We start from the raw sequence: 24,409 nt of genomic DNA, 5'->3' as shown, positions 1-24,409 counted from the left end.
CTGGTCTTTCTTTCACCTCACTTTACTGAAATATCATGTGAATTTCTTTCCATTGAAACTTAAATCTTTTATTTCACTTAAGACCATCTGCTTTAAATTCTAATCTGTCTGATAGTTTACATTCTAATTTTTACAGTAATATTGTCACCTAACTTTGTTGATATTTTCCTGGTTTATTTCTACTCAGACTTTTATTTTTAAACTTTCTGTGTTATTTTCTTAACCAGAAGTTTTAGTTAACCAAAGTGCTAGTCTAACAAAGATTTTATCATTTCTATAAAATGGTTTATTTTAAAAGCCTATTCTATTTCACATTATAAATGTGTTAAGAAAAATTATTCATAATAAAGCAAAAGGATGGCTGTGTATTCATTTAATACCATCCTGGAGCTCTAACAGTCTCACCTAAGTATTATGTAATCATCCAAGGAATGTCCTTTTGTTTGATATGCTACATACTACTGATTATGGCCCAGTCTGTAAAGTTACATATCAATTTGAAGATGTTTGTACAAAAGAAGCTTCTATTGAATTCTGGTGAGTATAAGATATACCCTTAAAGTAATGATTGTACTGCCTTATAGGACATTAACTGGATTATGGTTATTATTAAACATAGTGATTTGATTTCATGTCCTTTAAAAAAAAAAAAAAACTCTGTAAATACCTAGTTTAACAAGTGTGTTTGAAGCAACTTTACCATCTTGCTGATTTCTTTATTGATGAACCAAATATATTTTGGACATACATTCTATATTTATATGAGTAAATTTTTAACTTTTTGAAAATTATACTGTGACAGATGTGAAAGTCTAGCAAAAGAATAACATAAAATAGGAAATGGGGCTTCATAAAGGAAGGAAGGCCAAAGATTCGATCATTTTTGGCCTTCCCACTTCTGGATCATCTAATTATTGGGAAAAGGGAAAGAAACACAAGCAAAGTTTCTTTCAAATTTCTACCCAGTCACACCCATCCCCCTGCCTGCTATTCTCTATGTGTTTACACTGAGGAGGTATTAAGTACACTGAACTCTGAATCAGAAGAGGTTTGACCCAGCCACTGACCGGATGTGTGACCTCAGGAAAGTAGAAATTCATCCAACATCTTTGGGCTCTATTTCAAGATGGAAATGAGATACTATGTTCTAACCCATAACACATAATACACAAATGTAGATAGAGTCAAGATGTAAGCATCAACGATAACTAGAAAGAGCCTAAAGGAAATATTGTTAGATGGGAAGAACTTTCTAAACATAATGTAAAACCCAATGACATAAATGAAAATATTGGTTCATTTGACTACTCTTTTGTGAATGGCTATTTTACATGCGTGCACAAAATGCAATGATCAAAGCATATGGAAAGATACTCAAACTCGTTAATAATCATGAAATTGTAAATGTATACAATATTATGATAGGATATACAATTTCTGGAAAACCACACAAGAAATTTGCAGGGTTTGTCATTACTAGATGGGAGGATGAGAATTAGGGTACTTTTACTTTCTATCTTACAAATTTTTCTTTTTTGGTTCTTTTGACATAAACATTGATTATATTATTTTTAATCATCATTTCTAAAAGAGGTATATTTCCTGGGAAGTTATTTTAATAAGTTCATTAAATATTAAAACAATTATAGAATTTTAATGCAACAATATAATACATTTCTTATGTTAAAAGCATAACAAAACAAAAAAAAGTTTGGTAATGCTCAGTGTTCCTAGAATCATAAATAAGCTGGCACTCCCATTATATATCACATGCTATAATTACAATTATGAATTCATGTTATGTTTCTGTGAGAAAATCAAAAAGTAGTTTTCAACTTTTCCACATGCAGAATCTTTAATCAAGCCAATCCACTTTTATAAATTTGTCCTAATAAGAAGAAAACATCCAAAAATACATGTATATGGGTGACTGTTTCAGATTTGTTAATACTGAAAAATTAAAAACAATTAGTAATATCTATTAATAGAATACTGGAATACCATACAAGATTTATTTATTTACTTATTTATTTATTTATTTAATTTTATTTATTCCAGTTTGAAACCATAGTTTATTTTTAATGTAGCTCAAAATCTAATAACTGTATATTTTAAAACAGAAAAAAACCTCCTTTAGTTGTCCTTCTTATAGCATTGTTAGCACAAGAAAAAATAAAACACTTCTGGTTTACAAATGATACTGAGTCTTTATGAAAATGAAGGTACTTTATATTTATGGAACTTTAAAGCACAGGACATATTTTTAGAAGACCAAATTTACTTTGACCCATTTATAGTAATATTTGCAGTGTTAGAATGTACTTAAGTAATATATAATTAGGTCAATAAAATAAGGAATCCAAAAGAAACCGGTCTTCTTGAATTATTCACAGCACACATTAGAAACTTTGAGAGAGAACACACACTAGCAACAACGAGAAAACACCAGCAAGCTCAAAGGCAAGTTTGTATGCCGAGTATTTGTAAAAGGTTTAATAAGTATACAGCTTTTCTCGCTTATATAACAGATGCATTTCTATCTGCTTGTGTACAGCGAAGGATGAGAACCTGAATCAACTTACTTATGATTTCAGAAATGTGCTACTTCAGAAATGTATTCCATGAAATTTTCTTCACTGCTCCTACCACTGATTCTTCAAAAAATCAAAGTACACAAGTTCTCATCCCTTGCAACTGTTTTTAAAAACCAGTGCTTTAAATTGAAAGATAGGTAGAAACCTAGCATTCCTGGTACAGCACCTGGACTTAATCTTAATTAAAATAAGAGTTAAATGTACAACACAAAATCTATCATTTCTTTATCCTTGGAGGAGAGGGATGGAGAAAAAGGAGGGGGGGGCATTTAAGAGCTGAGTAGGAGTAACAATAACTCATGATACCATCAACTCCATGATGAAGAACCATGGATCTCATCAATTTTATAATTCATGTTGGATCAAGAACTTTAGTTAACCTCTATGTATATTAATGAATTCAAACCTCATGCTCTCCAAAATATGAAGATGAATAATGTGAGATAAACTTGAACTGCAACAGGTATTTCCTAAGTAGAGGACCAAACACCAAAGGGAATCCCTCCTTCCAACATTTTTTGATATGGTAAGATTTCACTGAAGTGGAAATTCTAACACTTAAATGTGAAATCTCTTGGCCAAGTAAGAAATTACAGCTCTTATGGGTATTACCTTATGTAATCACTATATGTGTTACATATTAAATTAAACCCAGAATTATATGCTTACACAGTTATGCTGGAAATGATAATAATAGATGGTACCAGTGAAAAAAAAGGACTATCTTTAACCCCAAAAGAGTAAGGGGGTGAGGAAGTGAAAACAAATAGAAAGCCCACAGAGAGATGGACATTTTCTGACCAGAAAAGGTCATTCTAAACACAGAAATATAAAAAGAAAAGTATTTCCTTATTTCCCCAGAGTGGAAATAATGTGAAACATTTATTTTATGTATCAGACAAGAACACAGCTTACAGTTCTATACCTCTCCAAACTTACAGTTTCCAAACTGGGCTGGGTCTTATAAATTATTTTAATATAGGGTAATATACATAAAATAATACATAATAACATGTTGTATTGTTTGTGTTTGTATTTTTATGTTTAATTTCCTGTTCCTTCTCCCCCCCATAATTAATTTAACACCAACCCCTTTTTTCAAGTCCTAGAACCTGATTTTTCACTACCATTTGGTGAGAAATTAAATTCATAAAAAGCAAATTCCCTCAAATTCCAGAGTTTCTCCTTCTATCACTCCAAAACCAGATGCTCCATTTGGGCTCCTACTCCCCTTCTCCCCTTCCTTTGTGACATTTTGCCTGCAATTACTCCTGTCTGTCCTTTATCTTCAATCTCTTCCTTTTGCAATATGAGACTAAAGTGCTCAACGTTCTCATTTGAAAATTGAGATAGCTGTCAGACCCAAAATGCCTGCGTGCTAATGCCCTTGACTCTCCTAACAACAGTAATTTACGCTTTTGGTCTCTATGTTCTCACTTCCTCAACGCACTAAAATCTGAACCCTGCTTCCATGACCCTGACCTAATTCTCTATGTCATATATACAGGAGACTGATATACATGAGTGACTTCTTAATTTTTTTCAATGGGGACAATATTCCTTTAACTTTCTTATTTATGTATTTATTTGTTTATTTATCTATGTACTGTATCTATCTATCTATCTATCTATCTATTTAAATCCAAGTTAGTTAGCATATAGTAAAATAATGATTTCAGGAGTAGATTCCAGTGATTTATCCCCTATGTATAACACCCAATGCTCATCTCAACAAGTGTCTCTTACTTAAGTCTCCTTCCATTTATCCCATCTGTCCACCCACAACCCCTCCAGCAACCCTCAATTTGTTCCCTGTATTTAAGAGTGTCTTATGTTTTGCCCCCTTCCTTGTTTTTACATTATTTTTGCTTCCCTTCCCTTATGTTCATCTGTTTTGTGTCTTAAATTCCTCATATGACTGAAGTCATATACTATTTGTCTTTCTCTGACTAATTTGGCTTAGCATAATACCCTCTAGTTCCATCCACGTAGTTGCAAATGGCAAGATTTCATTCTTTTTGATTGCCTAGTCAATCCATTATATATATATATATATATATATATATATATATATATATATATATATATATATAATGGTATATACGGTATAATGATATATATATACATATATATATATATATGTATATATATACCAATTCTTCTTTATCTATTCATCTATTGATTGACATTTGGGCTCTTTCCATACTTTGGCTTTGGGTTTTGACATTTGGGCTCTTTCCATACTTTGGCTTAGCATAATACCCTCTAGTTCCATCCATGTAGTTGCAAATGGCAAGATTTCATTCTTTTTGATTGCCTAGTCAATCCATTATATATATATATATATATACACACACATATATATATACCATTGGTATATATACCAATGGTATATATACCATTTTATATATATATATATATATATATATATAATGGTATATATGTATACCATATGTATACCATATACCATATATATACCAATGGTATATATACCATTATATATATATATAATGGTATATATGTGTATATATATATATATATATAATGGTATATATGGTACCATTATATATATATATAATGGTATATATGGTATATATATATATATGTATATATGGTATATATATAATGGTATATATGGTATATATATATAATGGTATATATGGTATATATATGTATATATGGTATATATGGTATATATATATATAATGGTATATATGGTATATATATGTATATATGGTATATATAATGGTATATATGGTATATATATATTATATATATATAATGTATATATGGTATATATATATATAATGGTATATATGGTATATATATATTATATATATATATATATAATGTATATATGGTATATATATATATAATGGTATATATGGTATAATGGTGTGTATATATATATATATACACACACAAACATATAGATATATAAAATGGTATATATATATACATATATACATATGTATATATGTATATATATATATACCAATTTTTCTTTATCTATTCATCCATTGATTGACATTTGGGCTCTCTCCATACTTTGGCTATTGTTGATAATGCTTCTACAAACGTCGGGGTGCATGTGCCCCTTTGAAACAGCGCACTTCTATACTTTGGATAAATACCTGGTAGTACAATTTCTGGGTCATAGGGTAGTTCTATTTTTAATTTTTTGAGGAACCTCTGTACTGTTTTCCAGAGTAACTGCACCAGTTTGCATTCCTACCAACAGTGCAGAAGAATTCCTCCTTCTCCACATCTTGCCAACATCTGTTGTTGCCTGAGTTGTTAATTTTAGCCAGTCTGACCGGTATGAGGTGGTATCTCATTGTGGCTTTAATTTTGTATTTCCCTGATGATGAGTGATGTTGAGCAGTTTCTCATGTGTCGGTTTGCCATCTAGATGTCTTCTTTGGAGAAGTGTCTTTTCATGTCTTTTGCCCATTTCTTCACAGGTTTCTTTGTTTGTTTTGGACCTGGACTCTTGTTTTTTGGGAGCTTTTTTATTAAAGTTTTTATTTTGCTTTTGTTTCCTTTGCTTCCAGTGACGTGATGAGTAAGAAGTTTCTGTGGCCAAGGTGAAAGAGTTTTTTGCATGCTTTCTCTTAGAGGATTTTGATGGCTTCTTGTCTTACATTTAGGTCTTTCATCCATTTTGAACTTATTTTTGTGTATGGTGTAAGAAAGTGGTCCAGGTTCATTTTTCTGCATGTCACAGTGCAGTTTTCCCAGCACCATTTTCTAAAGAGACTGTCTTTATTCCATTGGATATTCTTTCGTGCTTTGTCAAAGATTCATTGGTCATACATTTGTGGGTCCATTTCTGGGTTCTCTATTCTGTTCCAAGGATCTGAATGTCTGTTTTTGTGCCAGTACCATACTGTCTTGATGATTCCAGCTTTATAATACATCTTGAAGTCCAGGATTGTGATGCCTCCAGCTTTGGTTTTCTTTGTCAGGATTGTTTTGGCTATTTGGGGTCTTTTGTGGTTCCATACAAATTTTAAGATTGTTTATTCTCTGTGAAGAATGCTGGGCTTATTTTGATAAGGATTGCGCTGAATATGTAGATTGCTTTGAGTAGTATTGACATTTGAACAATATTTGTTCTTCCAATCCAGGAGCATGGAATATTTTTCCATTTTTTTGTCTTTTTCAATTTCTTTCATAAGCTTTCTATAGTTTTCAGTGTATAGATTTTTCACCTCTTTGGTTAGATTTATTCCTTGGTATTGTATGGTTTTTGGTGCAATTGTAAATGGGATTGATTCCTTGATTTCTCTTTCTGTTGCTTCATTATTGATGTATAGGAATGCAACTGATTTCTGTGCATTGATCTTATATCCTGCGACTTTGCTGAATTTATGAATCACTTCTAGCAGTTTTCTTGTGGAATCTTTTGAGTTTTCCATATAAAGTATCATGTCATCTGCAAAGAGTGAAAGTTTGACCTCCTCCTGGCCGATTTGGATGGCTTTTATTCCTTTTGTTGTCTGATTGCTGAGGCTAAGATTTCCAATACTATATTGAATAACAGTGGCAAGAGTGGACATCCTTGTCTTGTTCCTGACCTTAGGGGAAAAGCTGTCAGTTTTTCCCCATTGAGGATGATATTATTGTTGGGTCTTTTGTATATGGCTTTTATGATCTTGAAGTATGATCCTTCTATTCCAACTTTCTTGAGGATTTTTATCAAGAAAGGATGCTGTATTTTGTCAAATGCTTTCTGTGCATCTATTGAGAGGATCATGTGGTTCTCATCCTTTCTTTTATTGATGTGATGTATCACATTGATTGTTTTGTGGATATTAAACCAGCACTGCATGCCAGGTATAAATCCCACTTGGTTGTGCTGAACAATTCTTTTAATGTATTGTTGGATCCAGTTGGCTAATATCTTGTTGAGGTTTTCTGCATCCATGTTCATCAGGGAAATTGATATGTAGTTCTCTTTTTTAAGGGGTCTTTGTCTAGTTTTGGAATCCAGGTAATGCTGGCTTCATAGAATGAGTTTGGAAATTTTCCTTCATTTCTATTTTTTGGAAAAGCTTCAAAAGAATGGATGTTAACTCTGCTTTAAATGTTTGGTAGAATTCCCCTGGACTCTTGTTTTTTGGGAAGTTTTTTATTGTTAATTAGATTTTTTACTGATTATGGGTCTATTCAAATTTTCTATTTCTTCTTGTTTTAGTTTTGGTAGTTTACATGTTTCTAGGTATTTGTCCATTTCTTCCAGATTGCCCAATTTATTGGCATATAATTGCTCATAATATTTTCTTATTATTGCTTGTATTTCTGCTGTGTTGGTTGTGATCTCTCCTCTTTCATTCTTGATTTTATTTATTTGGGTCCTTTCCTTTTTTCTTTTTGATCAAACTGGCTAGGGGTTTATCAATTTTGTTAATTCTTTCAAAGAACCAGCTACTGGTTTTTTGTGTTTTTGTGTTTTTTGTGTTTTTTGGTTTTTTTGTTTGTTTGTTTTGGTTTCAATAGCATTGATTTTTTGCTCTAATCTTTATTATTTCCCATCTTCTGCTTGTTTAGGGTTTTATTTGCTGTTCTTTTTCCAGATCTTTAAGTGTAAGGTTAGGTTGTGTATTTGAGACCTTTCTTTTTTCTGTAGGAAGGCCTGTATTGCTATATACTTTCCTCTTATGACTGTCTTGGCTGCATCCCAGAGATTTTGGGCTGTGGTGTTATCATTTTCATTGGCTTCCATGCACTTTTTAATTTCCTCTTTAACGTTTTGGTTAGCCCATTCATTCTTCAGTAAGATGTTCTTTAGTTTCCAAGTACTTGTTATCTTTCGAAATTTTTTCTTGTGGTTGATTTCAAGTTTCATAGCATTGTGGTCTGAAAATATGCATGGTATTATCTCTATCTTTTTGTACTTGTTGAGGAACGATTTGTGTATGCGTGTATGATCTATTCTGGAGAATGTTCCATGTGCACTCAAGAAGAATGTGTATTCTGCTGCTTTAGGATGAAATATTATGAATATATCCATTAAGTCCATCTAGTCCAGGGTGTCATTAAAAGGAATTGTTTCCTTGTTGATTTTCTGTTTAGGTGGCCTGTCCATTGCTGTAAGTGGGGTGTTGAAATCCCCTACTATTAAGGTATTATTATCAATGAGTTTCTGTGTTCATGATTAATTGATTTATTTATTTGGGTACCTCCACGTTTGGAGCATAAGTGTTTACAATTGTTAAATCTTCTTGGTGGATAGACACATTATGATATAATGCCCTTCTTCATTTCGTTACAGTCTTTATTTTAAAATCTAGATTGTTTTGGGGTGCCTGGGTGGCTCAGTTGGTGAGGCATCCGACTTTGGCTCAGGTCATGATCTCGTGATTTGTGAGTTTGAGCCCTGCCTTGGCCTCTGTGTTGACAGCTCAGAGCCTGGAACCTGCTTCTGATTCTGTGTCTCCCTCTCTTGCTCTGGCCCTCCCCTGTTCATGCGCTCTCTCTCTCTCTCAAGAATAAATAAAACATTAAAAAAAAAAAGTAAAGCCTAGATTGTCTGATATAAGTATGACTGTTTTGGCTTCCTTTTAGTGACTATTAGTGTGATAGATGGTTCTCCATCCCCTTACTTTCAATCTGAAGGTATTTTAAGGTGTAAAATGGATTTCTTGTAAACAGCATATAAATGGATCCTCTTTTCTTATCCATTCTGTTACTCTATGTCTTTTGATTAGAACGTTTAGTCCATTGATATTTGGAGTGAGTACTGAAAGATATGAATTTGTTGCCATCATTTTGTCTGTAGAGTTGGAGTTTCTGGTGGTATTCTCTGTTCCTTTCTAGTCTTAGTTGTTTTTGGTCTTTTTTGATTTTTTTTTTCATCTTTTTTTTTTCCCTTAGAGAGTGCCCCTTAAAATTTCTAGCAGGGTGGGTTTAGTGATCATGAACTCCTTTAATTTTTGTTTGCCTGGAAATCCTTTTATCTCTTCTTATATTTTGAATGACAGCCTTGCTGGATAAAGAATTCTTGGATGAATATTTTTCTGATTCAGCATATTGAAATATCCTGCCACTCCTTTCTGGCCTGCCAAGTTTCTGTGGACAGGTCTGATGCAAACCTGATCTGTCTTCCTTTGTAGGTTAAGGACTTTTTTCCCTTGCTGCTTTCATGATTCTTTCTTTGCCTGAGTATTTTGTGAATTTAGCCATGATATGCCTTGTTGATGGTCGGTCTTTGTTGAATTTAACGGGAGTTATCTGTGCTTCCTGGATTTTGATGTCTGTGTCTTTCCCCAGGTTAGGAAAGTTTTCTGCTAGGATTTGCTCACATAAACCTTCTACCCCCTTTTCTCTCTCTTCATCTTCTGGGACCCCTATGATTCTCATGTTATTCCTTTTTAATGAGTCACTGAGTTCTCTAATTCTTGTATAGTTCTCTTTTGCCTTAGTCTCCCTCTTTTTTTCTGCTTCATTATTCTACATAAGTTTGTCCTCTATATCACTGGTTCACTGCTCTGCTTCATCCATCCTTGCCACCGTGGCATCCATTCAAGATTACATCTCAGTTATAACATTTTTAATTTCATCCTTACTAGATTTTATGTTTATTATCTCCACAGAAAGGGATTCTATGCATTTTCCAGCCCCAGCTAGTATTATTATTATCATGATTCTAAATTCTGGTTCAGACATCTTGCTTGTATCTGTGTTGATTAAGTCCCTGGCTGTCATTTCTTCCTGTTCTTTCTTTTGGGGTGAATTCCTTCGTTTCATCATTTTGAAGGAAGAAAGGAATTAATAAAATTAAAAAAATTAAAATTAAAAAATGAAAACAACACAAAAAATCAAATAAAGGATGCTATATCCTATGTTTTGGTCTGGTTGTTGAAATAAACTTTGTACAATAGAGAAAAAAAGGGAAAATAGAGAAAAGAAAAAAGAAAACATTTGAAAATTAAAAAAATGAACACAATAAAATAGAATAAAATGAAATGATGAAAGTAAAATAGAATTTAAAAAATTACAAAAAATACAGTATAAGAAAATTAAAGAAAATCTCTTTTATAAAACTGGAAAATAAAATATTTTTTTTTCTCTTTCTGTATTCACGAATAAAAGAAAAAGAAAAAAAAATTAAATAAATGGGTCAGTGAACAGAATGAAATACGATGGAAATTACCTCTAGTTTCCCCTGGAAGTCAAACTATGAAGCACTTTATGGTCCGCAAACTAAGCTGGCAGAGAGACCTGTGGTGTTCCTCAAGAGTGTGGTTGGCCCAGTTGGGCAGGTTTTGCTGTAACAGCTCCATTCTCCACTAGATAGTGCTGCTTAGTTTACTGGGGTTGATGGTTGTGGTGTGTGTAGGCATGTAAGAGTGTGTGCAGCAAGGGAGAAAATGGTGTCACCCAGCTACCCAGTCCCTAGTTTCAGACTCTGTGCTCTCCCCATAAGACAATCAAGCACCCCTACTTTTCTCTGTCTTCAGTCCACTCCTTGCTTCTACACTGTCCACAACCAAACCATCAGCCTTCCAGGCAGCACCTCCTTCCCAAATTTTATCTCAGATGGGGCTGTGTTTCCAAATCCCTCACTTCTGAAGGCCCTGTAGCTTTGACCCTCTCAGACCCTCTGGAGGAGGGTCTTGCAGAGCAATGGAACATTCATGTGACCATGATGCTGTATATGCCCAGAGACTGTGGCTGGGTGCCAGCCTGTCCCAGAAAATGTTGGCACAATTGTGTAGCAGTAGCATTTCAGGGATTATGGCAAATCACAACACACATCTGGCATCAGGCTTCACCCTTAACATCCTTATTCCAACACCAGTGAATGTGGTTGTTCTCTGGGTCCACTAGGACCTTTGCCTGTGGTGAAGCTGTACAGTCTGTACCAAATGTCCTCCCAAAATGAGAATCATCTCTTCCCATGTGACCCGAGGACCCCTCAGACCTCACTTTCTGCTCCTGGGGATTAGCCTTCCCCAGCAGAGCTCCTCCAGGTATTGAGCTGCAGAGTTTCAGACTCTGTTCTCTCCCTGTTTATAGAGTCTTAATTGAATTTAAAGCCTCTCATTTCTCCTTTCTCCCTTTTCTGTTCAGTCCTTTGTGGCTATTTCCTCTTTCTCTCCAGTTGCTTTGGGGAGGAGTGTTTTTACTGTACTCTCCCCCCATGTCCATCCTCTCTCTGCAAGCAAAAACAGCTCCCTACCATGTGAGACTTGTCGCTCCCTAAGTTCATCTCTCCATGCTGCGTACCTGTCAGGGTCTTTGGTTTAAGTTGTGCAGATTGTTGTGTTAATCCTCAAATCAAGTTTTCTAGGTGTGTAAGATGGTTTGGTGTTAATCTAGCTGCATTTCAGGGACTAGAGAGGCAAAAAAAACTTTCATGCTGCTCCGCCATCTTGGCCCCTCTCAGAAAGTGTCTTTCTTTTACTTTCTAATGATACATTTGACCTTCTGATGATTCCTTTTTTATCTGAAATCTGACGTCTTGAATCCTGTAGGGTGATTCCCTGCTGACTCATTGAACCTCTTGTTGACCTGTATTACTGGATTCAGTTCCTCTGCCTGCCTTGTCAAAATTTGCGTGTGCTGATCTCAGTCTTTTCATTTCACTTTGCAACTTCTTCCAAATAACTTTACACACTTTTGTGGTTTGAAGTAATGTGAAGTTTTTACTGCAATTATGCTTCCTAACTATGTATTTCTAATAATTTTTTCCTGAACTTCAAGCTGTAAATGCGCCTGCCCGATATGTGGCCATATCTTGACATTCCACAGACATTTTAGGCTGTATATATCAAAAAATAAATTCACTATTTTTGGGCCCTCTCCTTGACATTCCCTTGCATTTTTGTTTCAGTTTGTGTTCCCTTCAATTCATTCAGTTACCTATTTCATAAACATGTCAATCATCCTATGACCTCTTCCTTCTTAACCCAGAAACACAACATTCAGTTGTACAGTTTATACACTGAAAATGTAGGCCCGGACCTGACCATAGGGATGGATTCAGGAGTTGGCAAATATTTTTCTGTAAAAAATATTCAGGAGTTGTATATAGTAAATACTTTGAGTTTTGCATAGCATATGGTTTTTCTGTTGCAACTACCCGATTCTGCTGCTGTAATGTGAAAGCGCCATAGACAACATGTAAACACATGAATGTGGCTGTATTCCAATGAAAATTTACTTACAGTAACAGGTACAGTGTGCCATTTCCTGGGATGGAGCTAGGATTGCTGAAATTCAGCCTATGTTCTACTTGGCTAAACCATGGGTCCAACACAGGCAATGTTATTGGACTAAAAGTCATCATGCCTTTAGCCTCCATCTCTAAATTTGATCATCTCATCATTTTAATTTTACTTTCCAAATATTTCTTGAATACATGCCTTTTCTTTTCTAAATTCGTTGCCGTTAACTAAATTTAGTCCTCAACTAGTATTTCAAAGCCTTCCTAGTCTGACTTTCAAATCTTATAAACAAATCTTATAAACAAAATTCAAATCAAACCATGCCACCCACAACATGAAAAGAAAGTTCTTATGTACTTTATTGAAAGCACATTTGATATGATTTTCTAGTCTCATCTGCTATCACCTTTTCTGTTGAGCTTCATATTCCAGTAACACTGAATCATCTGTAGTCCCAAGAAGGAGTTATCTCTATTTATCCACTATCTCTTCTTTTTTACTGCCTTCCCATTTTCAAATTGTCACATACCAAAGTCACTTTCAGACTCTAATACTAGCCCCAATTCTCATATTTCTACAAATACTTCCCTTTAATATACTACAACCACTGACAGAATTAACAACTCCCTCTTCTTTGCAATTTATTAGGCTTATACACATATCAGTAACCGAACATATTACACTGCATATACACAGATATATCTGACTACACTTTTTTCTGCCTTAGTAGACCATATGCTCTTTAAGCCCAAGGATTGTATTTCAGTCATCTGTGAGTGTACAGTGCTTAGCATAAGTCTCAGCATGGCGTGAATTCTCAATATTTGTTCAACTGAACTGACCTGAATTCTACTCTAAGACTGAAATTTGAAAGAAGCTACTGCCCTGATGCTGCTTCCCAAAGAGGTCAGAAATACTGAGATGTTTATATTTTGAATGCAGAAAGAACTTCCAGATCATTATAGACCTTGGATGGAAATTGCTAACAAACTCCCTCACTTGATTGAGAGTCACCAGCTTCAAGCTCAAGTGGACAAGGTACATCTTTTTTTCATTATTCTCCTTAAGTTCTTCTCACCTTCCTATTTTCATCCCCATACCACTTTTTTTTCTCAGCACTGTGAAAGTGGGTCAAGGACCCAGGGACACCAAATGTTGCCACTGAGATTACCAAAAAGGGTATCTCACATTTCCTAAAGAGTGGAATGACTACTTCTTCATATGACACATGTATTTCCGTAAAATTTCGAGTCTGCACAAAACAATTTCTGGAACATATTAAGCCCTCAACAAATATTTGCCTAAAAAAGGAAGGCAGTCTGGTTGGGAATTGTAGGCAAGTTGATGGATAAGGTCTACCTTGAGAAGGATGAGCATAGAAATTCTCAGTGTCCTCATTGCATGTCACATGGTCAGGTTTCCTCTGCCTTAATTTTACCATCCGGGTCTTAGAGAGTATTGGACTCAAGAGAATTGCTGAGTTTTAAAGTCAGGGTTGGTAGGTCTGCAAAAATAATTGATAAAAGGAGCAATATTTTCCAAGAGTGAATAAGAGACAATGAAATTTCTTGGTCCTAGAAGTACTGACATTACCACACAGTAATAATAAGAAGATATAATTGGAAGAATATAGACTTTGATTTGGAAAGACCTGAGTTTGAATCTTGGTTTTTATCACTTAGTAGCTATCTAACTTGTAAACAGATTACTTCACCCAAGTAACTCTGCTTATTTATAGAAGAGGAGTAATTCTGGTGTCATAGAGTTGTGGGAACTACATGGCTTTGAATAACCCTCTGTATTCCTTGCTACTTCACAGTGCTCAATATATATTTATATTTCCATCTAGTCTCCTCTCCATCAGCTTTAATCCCACCTATTTGGAATACCATGTGGTTTCAGAGATACAAGAAAGGTTTTTCATTTTCTCAAACTCTCCATCACTGACTTAAACATATTTAGTATCTATAAATACTAATGCATTTAAATATACTTCCTAGATGTCTGCTAAGTTCAGGCACAAGATTGGAAATCCTGGAAAAGATTCAAGAGACTGTCTTCAACATTTATGAAGATGGCAAATTAAACCTAAGAATGTATTTTCCTGCTGCATAAAGTCTTATCAATATGACAAAGAAATACAAGAAGAAGAAGAAAAATAATAAAATATCTTTAAATGCAGGAAAACAAGAGAAAGTACCAAAGGTGGATAAAACTTAAAAAACTGTATCACATCAAGCAAATTACATCAGAGTCTGTGGCATGCATGCCAAGCATTCAACCAAAGTAAATTAAGCCTCTGTAGCCTCCCTCTCCCTTGTCAGAGTAACAGGACATAGAAACAAGGTGGAGTCTGGGATAGTCTGTAGAAGGACAGATTAAGATTCAATTTGTGAACTACACAATTCTCTGCACCAGGCTTTCCTCAGGTTCTGTTTGATTAAACTGTCATGAGTGAAATGAAGGACTCATTGAATTGGTGCTCTTCATATGTTAAATATCAATGAGAAAAAGCTAGGAGTGTCCAGCTAACTTCTGGCCACTGAATACATGGGAGATGGGGAAACAGCTTAGTACAGCAGTGAAAATAATCCCCAGACACTTCTACTGGGTTGAATAGTGTTTCACCAGAAATAGTGTCCATTTGGAAACTGTGATTGTAACCTTATTTGGAAATAAGGTCTTTGCAGATAAAATCAAGGTAAATGAGGTCATACTGTATTAGGGTGCACTCTAATCCAATATGACTGGTGTATTTATAAGAAGAAAGAAATATGGCCAGAGACCTACGAACAATTGGGGAAGAACACCATATGAAGATAGAGGCAGAGATAGAAATAATGTATGTATAAGCCAAAGTGTCAACAGTTGCTGGTAATCACCAGAAACTGAGAAGGGAACATGGAACAGATTGTCCCTCAGAAATTCCACAGGGAACCAACCTTACAAACACCTTAATTTGAGACTTCTATTGTCCAGAATTGTGAGTTCTATAGTTTTAAGCTTCTGAGTTTGTGTTCATTAGTTGAGGCAGCCCTAGGAAACTATTACAACACTCTTGGCCAGTCTCTACATTTCTAATTACTTAAAAAAAACATCTAACTACATGAAACCACTTTTAAGACTTCACTGGGGCACTTGGCTGCTCAGTTGGTAAGGCATGAACCTCTTGATCTTGGTGTTGTAGGTTTGAGTCCCACACTGGGTGTAGGGATTACTTTTAAATAAAAAAAAAAAAAAGATTTTTAAAAAAGGACTTCACCAGCTCAGGCTCATACTGAATCAATTGGAAATCAGTCATAAAAAGTAATCATTATGGTTTGCAGGGCCATATATGGAGCTACAGACTAAAAACATGTTCTCTTGAGACCTTTACTTTGCACAGGCAACACAATAATTGAATTTACAGTTTTGATCTTAAAGTACCTCAAGGCCAACCACCTTGCTCTTAGAAAGCCCCAATATACCTATCTATGTTTAGGTACAAAACAAACAAACTTGTTTTTGGTTTAGATGCATCCATCTTCTTCCAGAAAGCGTCCCCATTCTCCACTCCACTTTTACAAAACATTACAGGCAACAGACTTGCTCACAGGAGGCTACACAAGAGGAATCTCAGTAGGATTCTGGAAACATGATAAGGGAAGCTATATTAGCTATTATTTCTGGTAAAACTGACCACCATTCCTGAACATGAATAGATAATATCAAATTACCATGTGATATAAAGAGAAGGGGCAAGTCAAAAAGCAGTAAGAAGGGTCTGGATATTCAGAACAAATGGCTGTGATGAAATCAATGTTTTTAAACATATTAAAGCAGCAGAATACCCATTCTTTTTGAAAGCACATGGAACATTTAGAGAATGGATAATTTACTGGGGCACAAATCACCCCTCAACTACAAAAAGATTGAAATCATACCATGAATATTTTATAACAACAATGCCATGAAGCTTGAAGTTGACCACATGAAAAATTATGGAAAGACCACAAATACTTGAAAGTTAAAGAACATCCTACTAAAGAATGAGTGGGTTGACCAGGAAATTAAAAATGAAAGTAAGAAGCATATGGAAGCAAATGAAAATGAAAACATGACAGTTCAAAACCTTTGGGATGCAGAAAAGGGAGTCCTAATAAGGAAGCATATTGCAATACAGGCCTATCTAAAGAAGAAATAAAAGTCTCAAATATACAAGCTAGAAGAGGAACAATAAATAAAGTCTAAAGCCCATGAAAGAAGGGACATGATAAAGATTAGAGGAGAAATAAGTGATAGAGAAACAAACAAACAAACAAACAAAAACAGCAGAACAGATCAGTAAAACCAAGAGCTGGTTCTTCAAGAGAATTAATAAAATTGATAAACCCTTAGCCAGACTTAACAAAAAGAAAGGAGAAAGGACCCAGAAAATAAAATCGCAAATGAAAAGGGAGAGATCACAATCAATACCACAGAAATACAAACAATTATAATAAAGCCTTATGAAAAATTATATGCCATCAAACTGGGAAATTTGGAGAAAAATGGACAAATTCCTAGAAACATACAAACTACCAAAACTGAAACAGGAAAAACTAGAAAATTTGAACAAATCCATAACCAGCAAAGAATTTGCATCAGTAATCAAAAATCTCCCAACAAACAAAAGTCTTCTCAAACTGTTCCAAAAACTAGAAATGAGAGGAAAACTTCCAAAGTCGTTTTACAAGGTCATCATTATCTTGATTCCAAAACCAGACAAAGACCCCACTAAAAAGGAGAATTACAGGCCAATATTCCTGATGAACCTGGATGTAAAATTTCTCAACAAGATGCTAGCAAATCAAATTCAACAGTATTAAAAGAATTATTCACCATTATCAAGTGAGATTTATTTCTAGACTGAAGGGCTGGTCAATATTCACAAATCAATCAATGTTATACACCACAGTAATAAAAGAAAGGGCAAGAACCATATGATCCTATCAACAGATCCAGAAAAATCATTTGACAAAATATAGCATCCATTCTTGATAAAAACCTTCAACAAAGTAGGGATAGATGGAACATGCCTCAACATCATAAAGGGCATATATGAAAGATCCACAGCTAATATCATCCTCAATGGTGAAAAACTGAGAACCATTTCTCTATGGTCAGGAATAAGACAAGGTATCTATCTACTCTCACCATTACTATTTAATATGGTACTGAAAGTCTTAGCCTCAGCAATCAGACAACAAAAAGAACTAAAAGGCATCCAATTGGCAAGGAAGATGTTAAACTTCTTCTCTATTTGCAGAGAACATTATACTCTATGTAGGAAACCCAAAAGTTATAAAATTGTTAGAACTAATACATGAATTCAGTAAAGTCACAGGATATAAAGTCAACATATATAAATCTGTTGCATTTCTATACACCAGTAATAAAGCAGCAGAAAAAGAAATAAAGGAATTGATCCCATTTGCAACTGCACCCAAAACAATAAGATACATATGAATAAACCTAACCAAAGAGGCAAATGAACTATACTCTGAAAACTATAGAACACTTATGAAAGAAACTGAAAAAGACACAAGAAATGGAAAAAGCATTCCATACTCATGAATTGGAAGAACAAACATTGTTAAAATGCCCATACTACCCAAAGCAATGTATACATTCAATGCAATCCCTATCAAAATACCACCAGCATTTTTCACAGAGCTAGAACAAACGATTCTAAAATTTGTATGGAACCACAAAAGACCCCAAATAGCCAAAGCAATCCTGAAAAAGAACAGCAAAACTGGAGGCATCACAACTCCAGACTTCAAGCTTTAATGCAAAGCTTGTCCTCAAGACATTTGTCCTCAAGACAATATGGTACTGGCACAAAAACAGATACATAGATCAGTGGAACAGAATAGGAAACCCAGAAATGGACCCCCAACTATGTGGTCAATTCATCTTTGACAAAGCAGGAAAGAATATCCAATGGAAAAAAAGACAGCCTCTTCAACAAATGGTTTTGGGAAAACTGGATGACAACATGCAGAAGAAAGAAACTGGACCACTTTCTTACCCAAAACACAAAAATAAATTCGCCATGGATGAAAGACCTAAATGTGAGACAGGAAACCATCAAAATTCTACAGGAGAACATAGGCAGGAACCTTTCTGACCTAGGCCATAGCAACTTCTTATGAGACATGTTGCTAGAGGCAAGGGAAACAAGCAAAGATGAACTATTAGGACTTCATCTTGATAAAAAGCTTCTGCATAGTGAAGGAAACAACCAACAAAACTGAAAGGCAGTCTACAGAATGGGAGAATATATTTGCAAATGACATATCAGATAAAGGGTTAGTATCCAAAATCTATAAAATATTTACCAAAGTCAACACCCCGAGAAACAAATAATCCAGTTAAGAAATGGGAAGAATACATGAATAGACATTTTTCCAAAGAGACATCCAGATGGCTAACAGACACATGAAAAGATGCTCAACATCACTCATCATCAGGGAAATACAAATCACAACCACAATGAGATACCACCTCACTCCTGTCAGAATGGCTAAAATTAACATAAGAAACAACAGGATAAGGCTAGGATAAGGAGAAAGGGGAACCCTCTTACACTTTTCTCCTCTGGAGAACAGTATGGAGGTTCTACAAAAAGTTAAAGAAAAGAACTACCGTACAATCCAGCAATTGCACTACTAAGTATTTAGCCAAAGGATACAAAAATACAGATTCAAAGGGGTGCACATGCCCTGATATTTATAGCAGCATTATCAACAGTAGCCAAACTATGGAGAGAACCCAAATGTTCATAGAGTGATTGAATGGATAAATAAATTGTGGTATACATATATAATGAATATACATGATATGTAATGAATATTCATATATAATATGAATATTACTCATGGATTCATCTATATGAATATTACTCAGCCATCAAAAAGGAAAATCTTGCCATTTAAAATGATGTGAATGGAGCTAGAGTATATTATGCTAAGCAAAATATGTCAGTCTGAGAAAGACAAATACCATATGATTTCATTCATATGTGGAATTTAAGAAACAAAACAAATGAACATATGGGAGGGTAAAAAAAAAAAAAGAAAAAGAAAGAAGAAAGGGGGAAACTAACCATAAGGGACTCTTAAAGATAGAAAAGAAACAGGGTTGATGGAGGGAGATGGATGGGAGATGGGCTAGACATGTGATGGGTATTAAGGAGGCTACCTGTTGTCATGAACACTGTGTGTTGTATGTAAGTGATGGGTCACCGAATTCTACACCTGAAACCAATATTGCACTGAATCCTAACTAACTAGAATTTGAATAAAAATTTGAAAAAAAAAAAAAAAGACTCAGGAGAGAAAAAATGAGCATTTAAGAAACATTGACAAATAATGAAATTAATGAAATGTACGGTCAACTTTTGTTTTGTATGGTTAATCTTAATAAGCACTGCTATGTGGCTGTGAAATAAGAAGGAATTTCTAAAATAATGTGTGCCTGCATGTATGTGTATGAATGTAGTCTTGTGGCCAAAGTGCGTTAACATGATGATGGAGCTAAAATTCCATATTTATTTTTAACAAGAAGTTTAAAAAATTTGGAAGTTGTAAATATAAAATAATGTTTAGTTTGTTATGCCATGTAAAAAGTAAATGAATAAATATATGTATATTTAACAGCAAGGTGAGAAAATTTGCCTTGTCAGTCATCATGACATATAAAACTACAAAATTTGAGACCAGATGATATAGGGCAGCAGTAACAACGAGCACCCAAAACTTTAATACAGAACTGACATACAGACCCACACATATGTGAAATGTTACTATATCACAGAGGAAATGATAGATTAGAAGGGAACATAATGGTGCTAGAATGACCGATTATCCATACATATGGCAGCACAGAGCAAAAGAATACATTGATTGGATTGGCTCCTTGTGTCATAAACAAAAATATATTCATTCCAGATGGATTAAGAATTTAAATGTAAAAGACAAAAATTAAATGTTTTAGAAGAGAATTTAAGAGAATATGTACTTGGACTAAGGAAGATTTCCTAATGACTAAGATTGGGATGTTTTTATGATAGACTTCATTTCACTAAAATAGAGCCTCTTTTCCTCAAAATAGACTATAAAGAAAATGAAAAGCCAAGCCACAAACTGAAAAATGCTATCATGTATATAACTGAGAAAAAGATTTGTATCCTGTATATATAAAGTCCTGGAAATCAAACAGAAAGAGAAACAACCACATTAAAAAAAAAAAAAATGTGGTATAAACAGGAACAGACATTTTACAAACTAGCAAACATACATGACCAAGTGACATTGGAAGATGGTAACCTGTATTAATAATCAGGAAAAGAAAATTAAAAGTGTAATGGAATTGGATTTTACAACTTTCGTATTTACTTTCCATCTCACAATAAAACACAAATATGAAATGAAGTTGATTTCTTTAAACTGAAGAAAACATTAAGTTTATGACTCACTCTCTCCCTAACTATTTTATCTGGGTTTTTTTTTGTAGAAAAAATGTTCATTACAAAGGGTATTTGTTGTTGCTGTTTACTTTTTCTAAATCATTTTGATGTTTAAAAAAAATGTGTGGGTTTGCTTGGAAAGAGGAACCCAGGGACTCTGGGTTGTGCAGGAAATTTCCAAAAAAAAACCTCTAACCAAAAGCCACATTCTCAACTTGGACCCTGTTCCTTTACCTTGGCTGCACTCTAGGTAACCAATAGGGACTTATGGCTATAGAGCATTTGAAACGTTGTTAAGACAAATTGCGATGTAAGCTACTCACTGGATTCTGAAGACTTACCCTAAAAAAGAGACTGCGAATCATCTCAATATTTTTATACTGATTATGTGTTAATAATATTATGCATATATTGACCTAGAAAAAAATATGTTACTAAAACAAATTTCATGTTTCTTTTACTAATTTTTTTAAATGTCTCTTGTTAGGGTGGCTGGTGGCACCAGCGACCAAGAATTGCACGAAGAGTAGAACAACTAGCAGGACAGAGTTTATTCATTCTCCAAGAGAGGAGAGGGGCCAGATATCAAGAGAAACGGTGGTCCGAGTTTGTATTAGGCTGGGCCTCTTGAAGGGTTTTAAGGTTGTGAGAGGTTTGCAGCCACACCCATGGTGGGGCGGGACTGGGAGGTGACAAGTTTCTCAGGATGCTCTGTCCCAGGCTCTGCTGGGATGTGGGTTATGGTCCCAGGCTAGAGAAGGTTAAGTTTTATAGTTGTGGTCTATTTTCTGAGAATGAAGGGCACCACGACCTGAAAGAGAAAGAGGCTCAAACACGGACATCTGCGGGGTTTCTCGATAAGCTTGCCTAGGGAGGGGCCTTTAAGTAGAACCTTTTTTGCCCTTCTTGCTGGAAATTCTTTAATTACATGTGTGGTTTCCATGTTTCTAGCAGGCAGTGCTGACTTGGGAGAACAGGGCAATTGTCGGCAGAACTGAAGTAGCACCCGGGCTCAGTCCCTGCCGGCTCTGTGACCCTGACCCTACCCTCTTTGACTTAGTTGTGTCCTGTGGATTTGGGGGCAAGACAGAACAACATCCGGCATGGGAAGTTTTTAGCGGCGTGCCTTGGAAACGCTTTCCTAAGCACCTTACAACAAGTGCTTAATAACTATGGTCATAATTCTCAAGCCGGTTCCTGTTGAAATGCAACATCTCAGCAGTCACTCCCCCACCTCATACACGCACACGCAAACGCACGCGAGCCTAGAGCACATTGCATTTGCGATTCAGAGCCAACTTTTAGGAGGAAGGAACACGCAGCTGCGCGGGGCGAACAGACACGGGAAGGCTGCCCCTTGGCGGAGAGCGGAGGAAGGATTCCGTGGCGGAGGCTCTAGAGCAAGCTGCGGAGAGCCTGGGCGGGAGGGGCAGCGGGTCTGAGGCCGCAGAGGCGGTGCCTGGCGCTTAAAGGGATACACAAGACGTCCACCGCCGCCTCTTGGGGCACTTAAAGACCCAGAGAAGGACCCCTGGGAAGATCTGGATCAGGCTGTGTCTACAGCTGGGGAAGATCAGGCTGTGTCTACAGCTGGGGAAGAGATAGGGGGACCAAGGAAAAAGGCCGAGGTGAGGAGGGGGTGTGCCAGGAAGGTGGGACTCACTGTTTCAGTCAACCAAGACAGGCAAGGGTGTTCCAGACAAAGTGAGAAACTGTTTTGTTGGGGCAGAGCTGTCAACAATTGACTTCTGTACGGGTGTGGTTTTCATGAAGACATCATCTGTAAATCCCCTGGTGATACGTATCAGAGAAAAAGGGCATGGAGAGGTGAAAACACCCAGCCACGGTCACTGGAAGGTTTCATACAGGACTGAACACCTCTTTGGCCCAGCTCAGCCAACACCCCCTAGGGATTTGGTCAAACTCCTAATTGCACTGTTTCTCCTTTTACTTCGGAATTAAACAGAGAAAGTAACAGTCACAGTGCAGGCTTGTTACCAGGGTTAAATGATACCAAGGAAGCAGAGGTGCCTTGATACGTAGGACTGTAAAAGTTGCCACGATGGACTCCATGAAATAGGTGATCTCAGTCTTGTAAATTAATTATTCTAGAACACTACACACTCTGTCAGTTCAGTGAAGGTGACTAGCGTCTGGGCGCAACCATGGGCGCAATTTAGGAGTTTGGATGGAGTGGTTAGGTAGTTCCTGAGCAAGGTCCCCTGAAATGCCTCAGATACTGCAGTGTCCTAAGATTGGGGGAAATGGGGTGTGCATGGAGGCTCTTAGTTCCTTCACTAAAATATAACCTGCTCCTTATACACATAGAACCCTTCACGTCAAAGAACCCCTGTGCTCATCCTCACCGTGCAACTGATAATCTCTGGATATTCTCTTGAACAGATGCCCCTCCTGACCTGCCAGTTCCTCCAGAGTTACCGGGAACAGCGCCTGGCCCACTTGGTTCTGAGCTTTATTACCATGGGATATGTCTGGCAGAAAGGAGAGACGCAGCCCAAAGAGGTAAGGGGACAAAACACATGCCTGTCTTGTCATCTGGCAAACCTGCTGCTCCTGAAGTACACTCACTGCTTGGCCCCACTCTGTTTTCCTGGAAAATAGGTCCTTTCTTGTTCTTTTCTTTGGCTGTCAGTTGAAGGAAGGACAAATGGCCCACTTACATGAGAGAAATTTTTTTCCCTAAGAAGCTAATTTTCTTTAGAAGTTGTAGCCATTCATTAGCTTTCACATCTTTTTTTTTTTTTTTTTTCTGGCAAGAATGTTTAACAAGTTGCATATGAAGGCAAGAACTGAGATCTCATTAAAAAAAGAAACTTAATAATAGCTTACACTTGCAGCATTCTGTATTCCTATGCACATATATTATCTCCTGATTTTCTCAATCCCATAAAGTAAACAGAACTCCACTGTGCCCATTTTACAGACAGCTGAGGACTACAGAAGACAAAAATCCTTCTCCAGTGTCAGATAGCAAGTTAGTGTAAAATGCAAGGCCATGCTTAGACCTTCTGATTCACTAATGTAACCTTCTTTCCCTAAAAGGCACCCACTGACATTAACAAGATTAATTTTAATTTTTTAATACTCTGCTCTTTCTACTGATTATTGATCTCTTAATAATTCATTTA

The 24,409-nt window shown here is 35.8% G+C and overlaps 1 protein-coding gene across 2 annotated transcripts in view; it reads left to right on the top strand.

The window, feature by feature from the left end:
- IDO2 (indoleamine 2,3-dioxygenase 2) overlaps positions 1-24,409 on the top strand; it is a 74,005-nt gene that overhangs the window by 15,218 nt on the left and 34,378 nt on the right. Inside the window, exons 2-3 of one of the 2 annotated variants that reach the window (XM_027071113.2) lie at positions 13,712-13,807; positions 23,664-23,783. In XM_027071113.2, the coding sequence (XP_026926914.1) occupies positions 13,712-13,807; positions 23,664-23,783 (216 nt within the window). The remainder of the gene's footprint in view (positions 1-13,711; positions 13,808-23,663; positions 23,784-24,409) is intronic. The other variant, XM_053216544.1, reaches the window with a different exon arrangement.

This window comes from Acinonyx jubatus, chromosome B1 (assembly GCF_027475565.1).
Source record: "Acinonyx jubatus isolate Ajub_Pintada_27869175 chromosome B1, VMU_Ajub_asm_v1.0, whole genome shotgun sequence".
Lineage (NCBI taxonomy): Eukaryota > Metazoa > Chordata > Mammalia > Carnivora > Felidae > Acinonyx > Acinonyx jubatus.
This window is presented reverse-complemented; position numbering and strand designations above follow the sequence as displayed.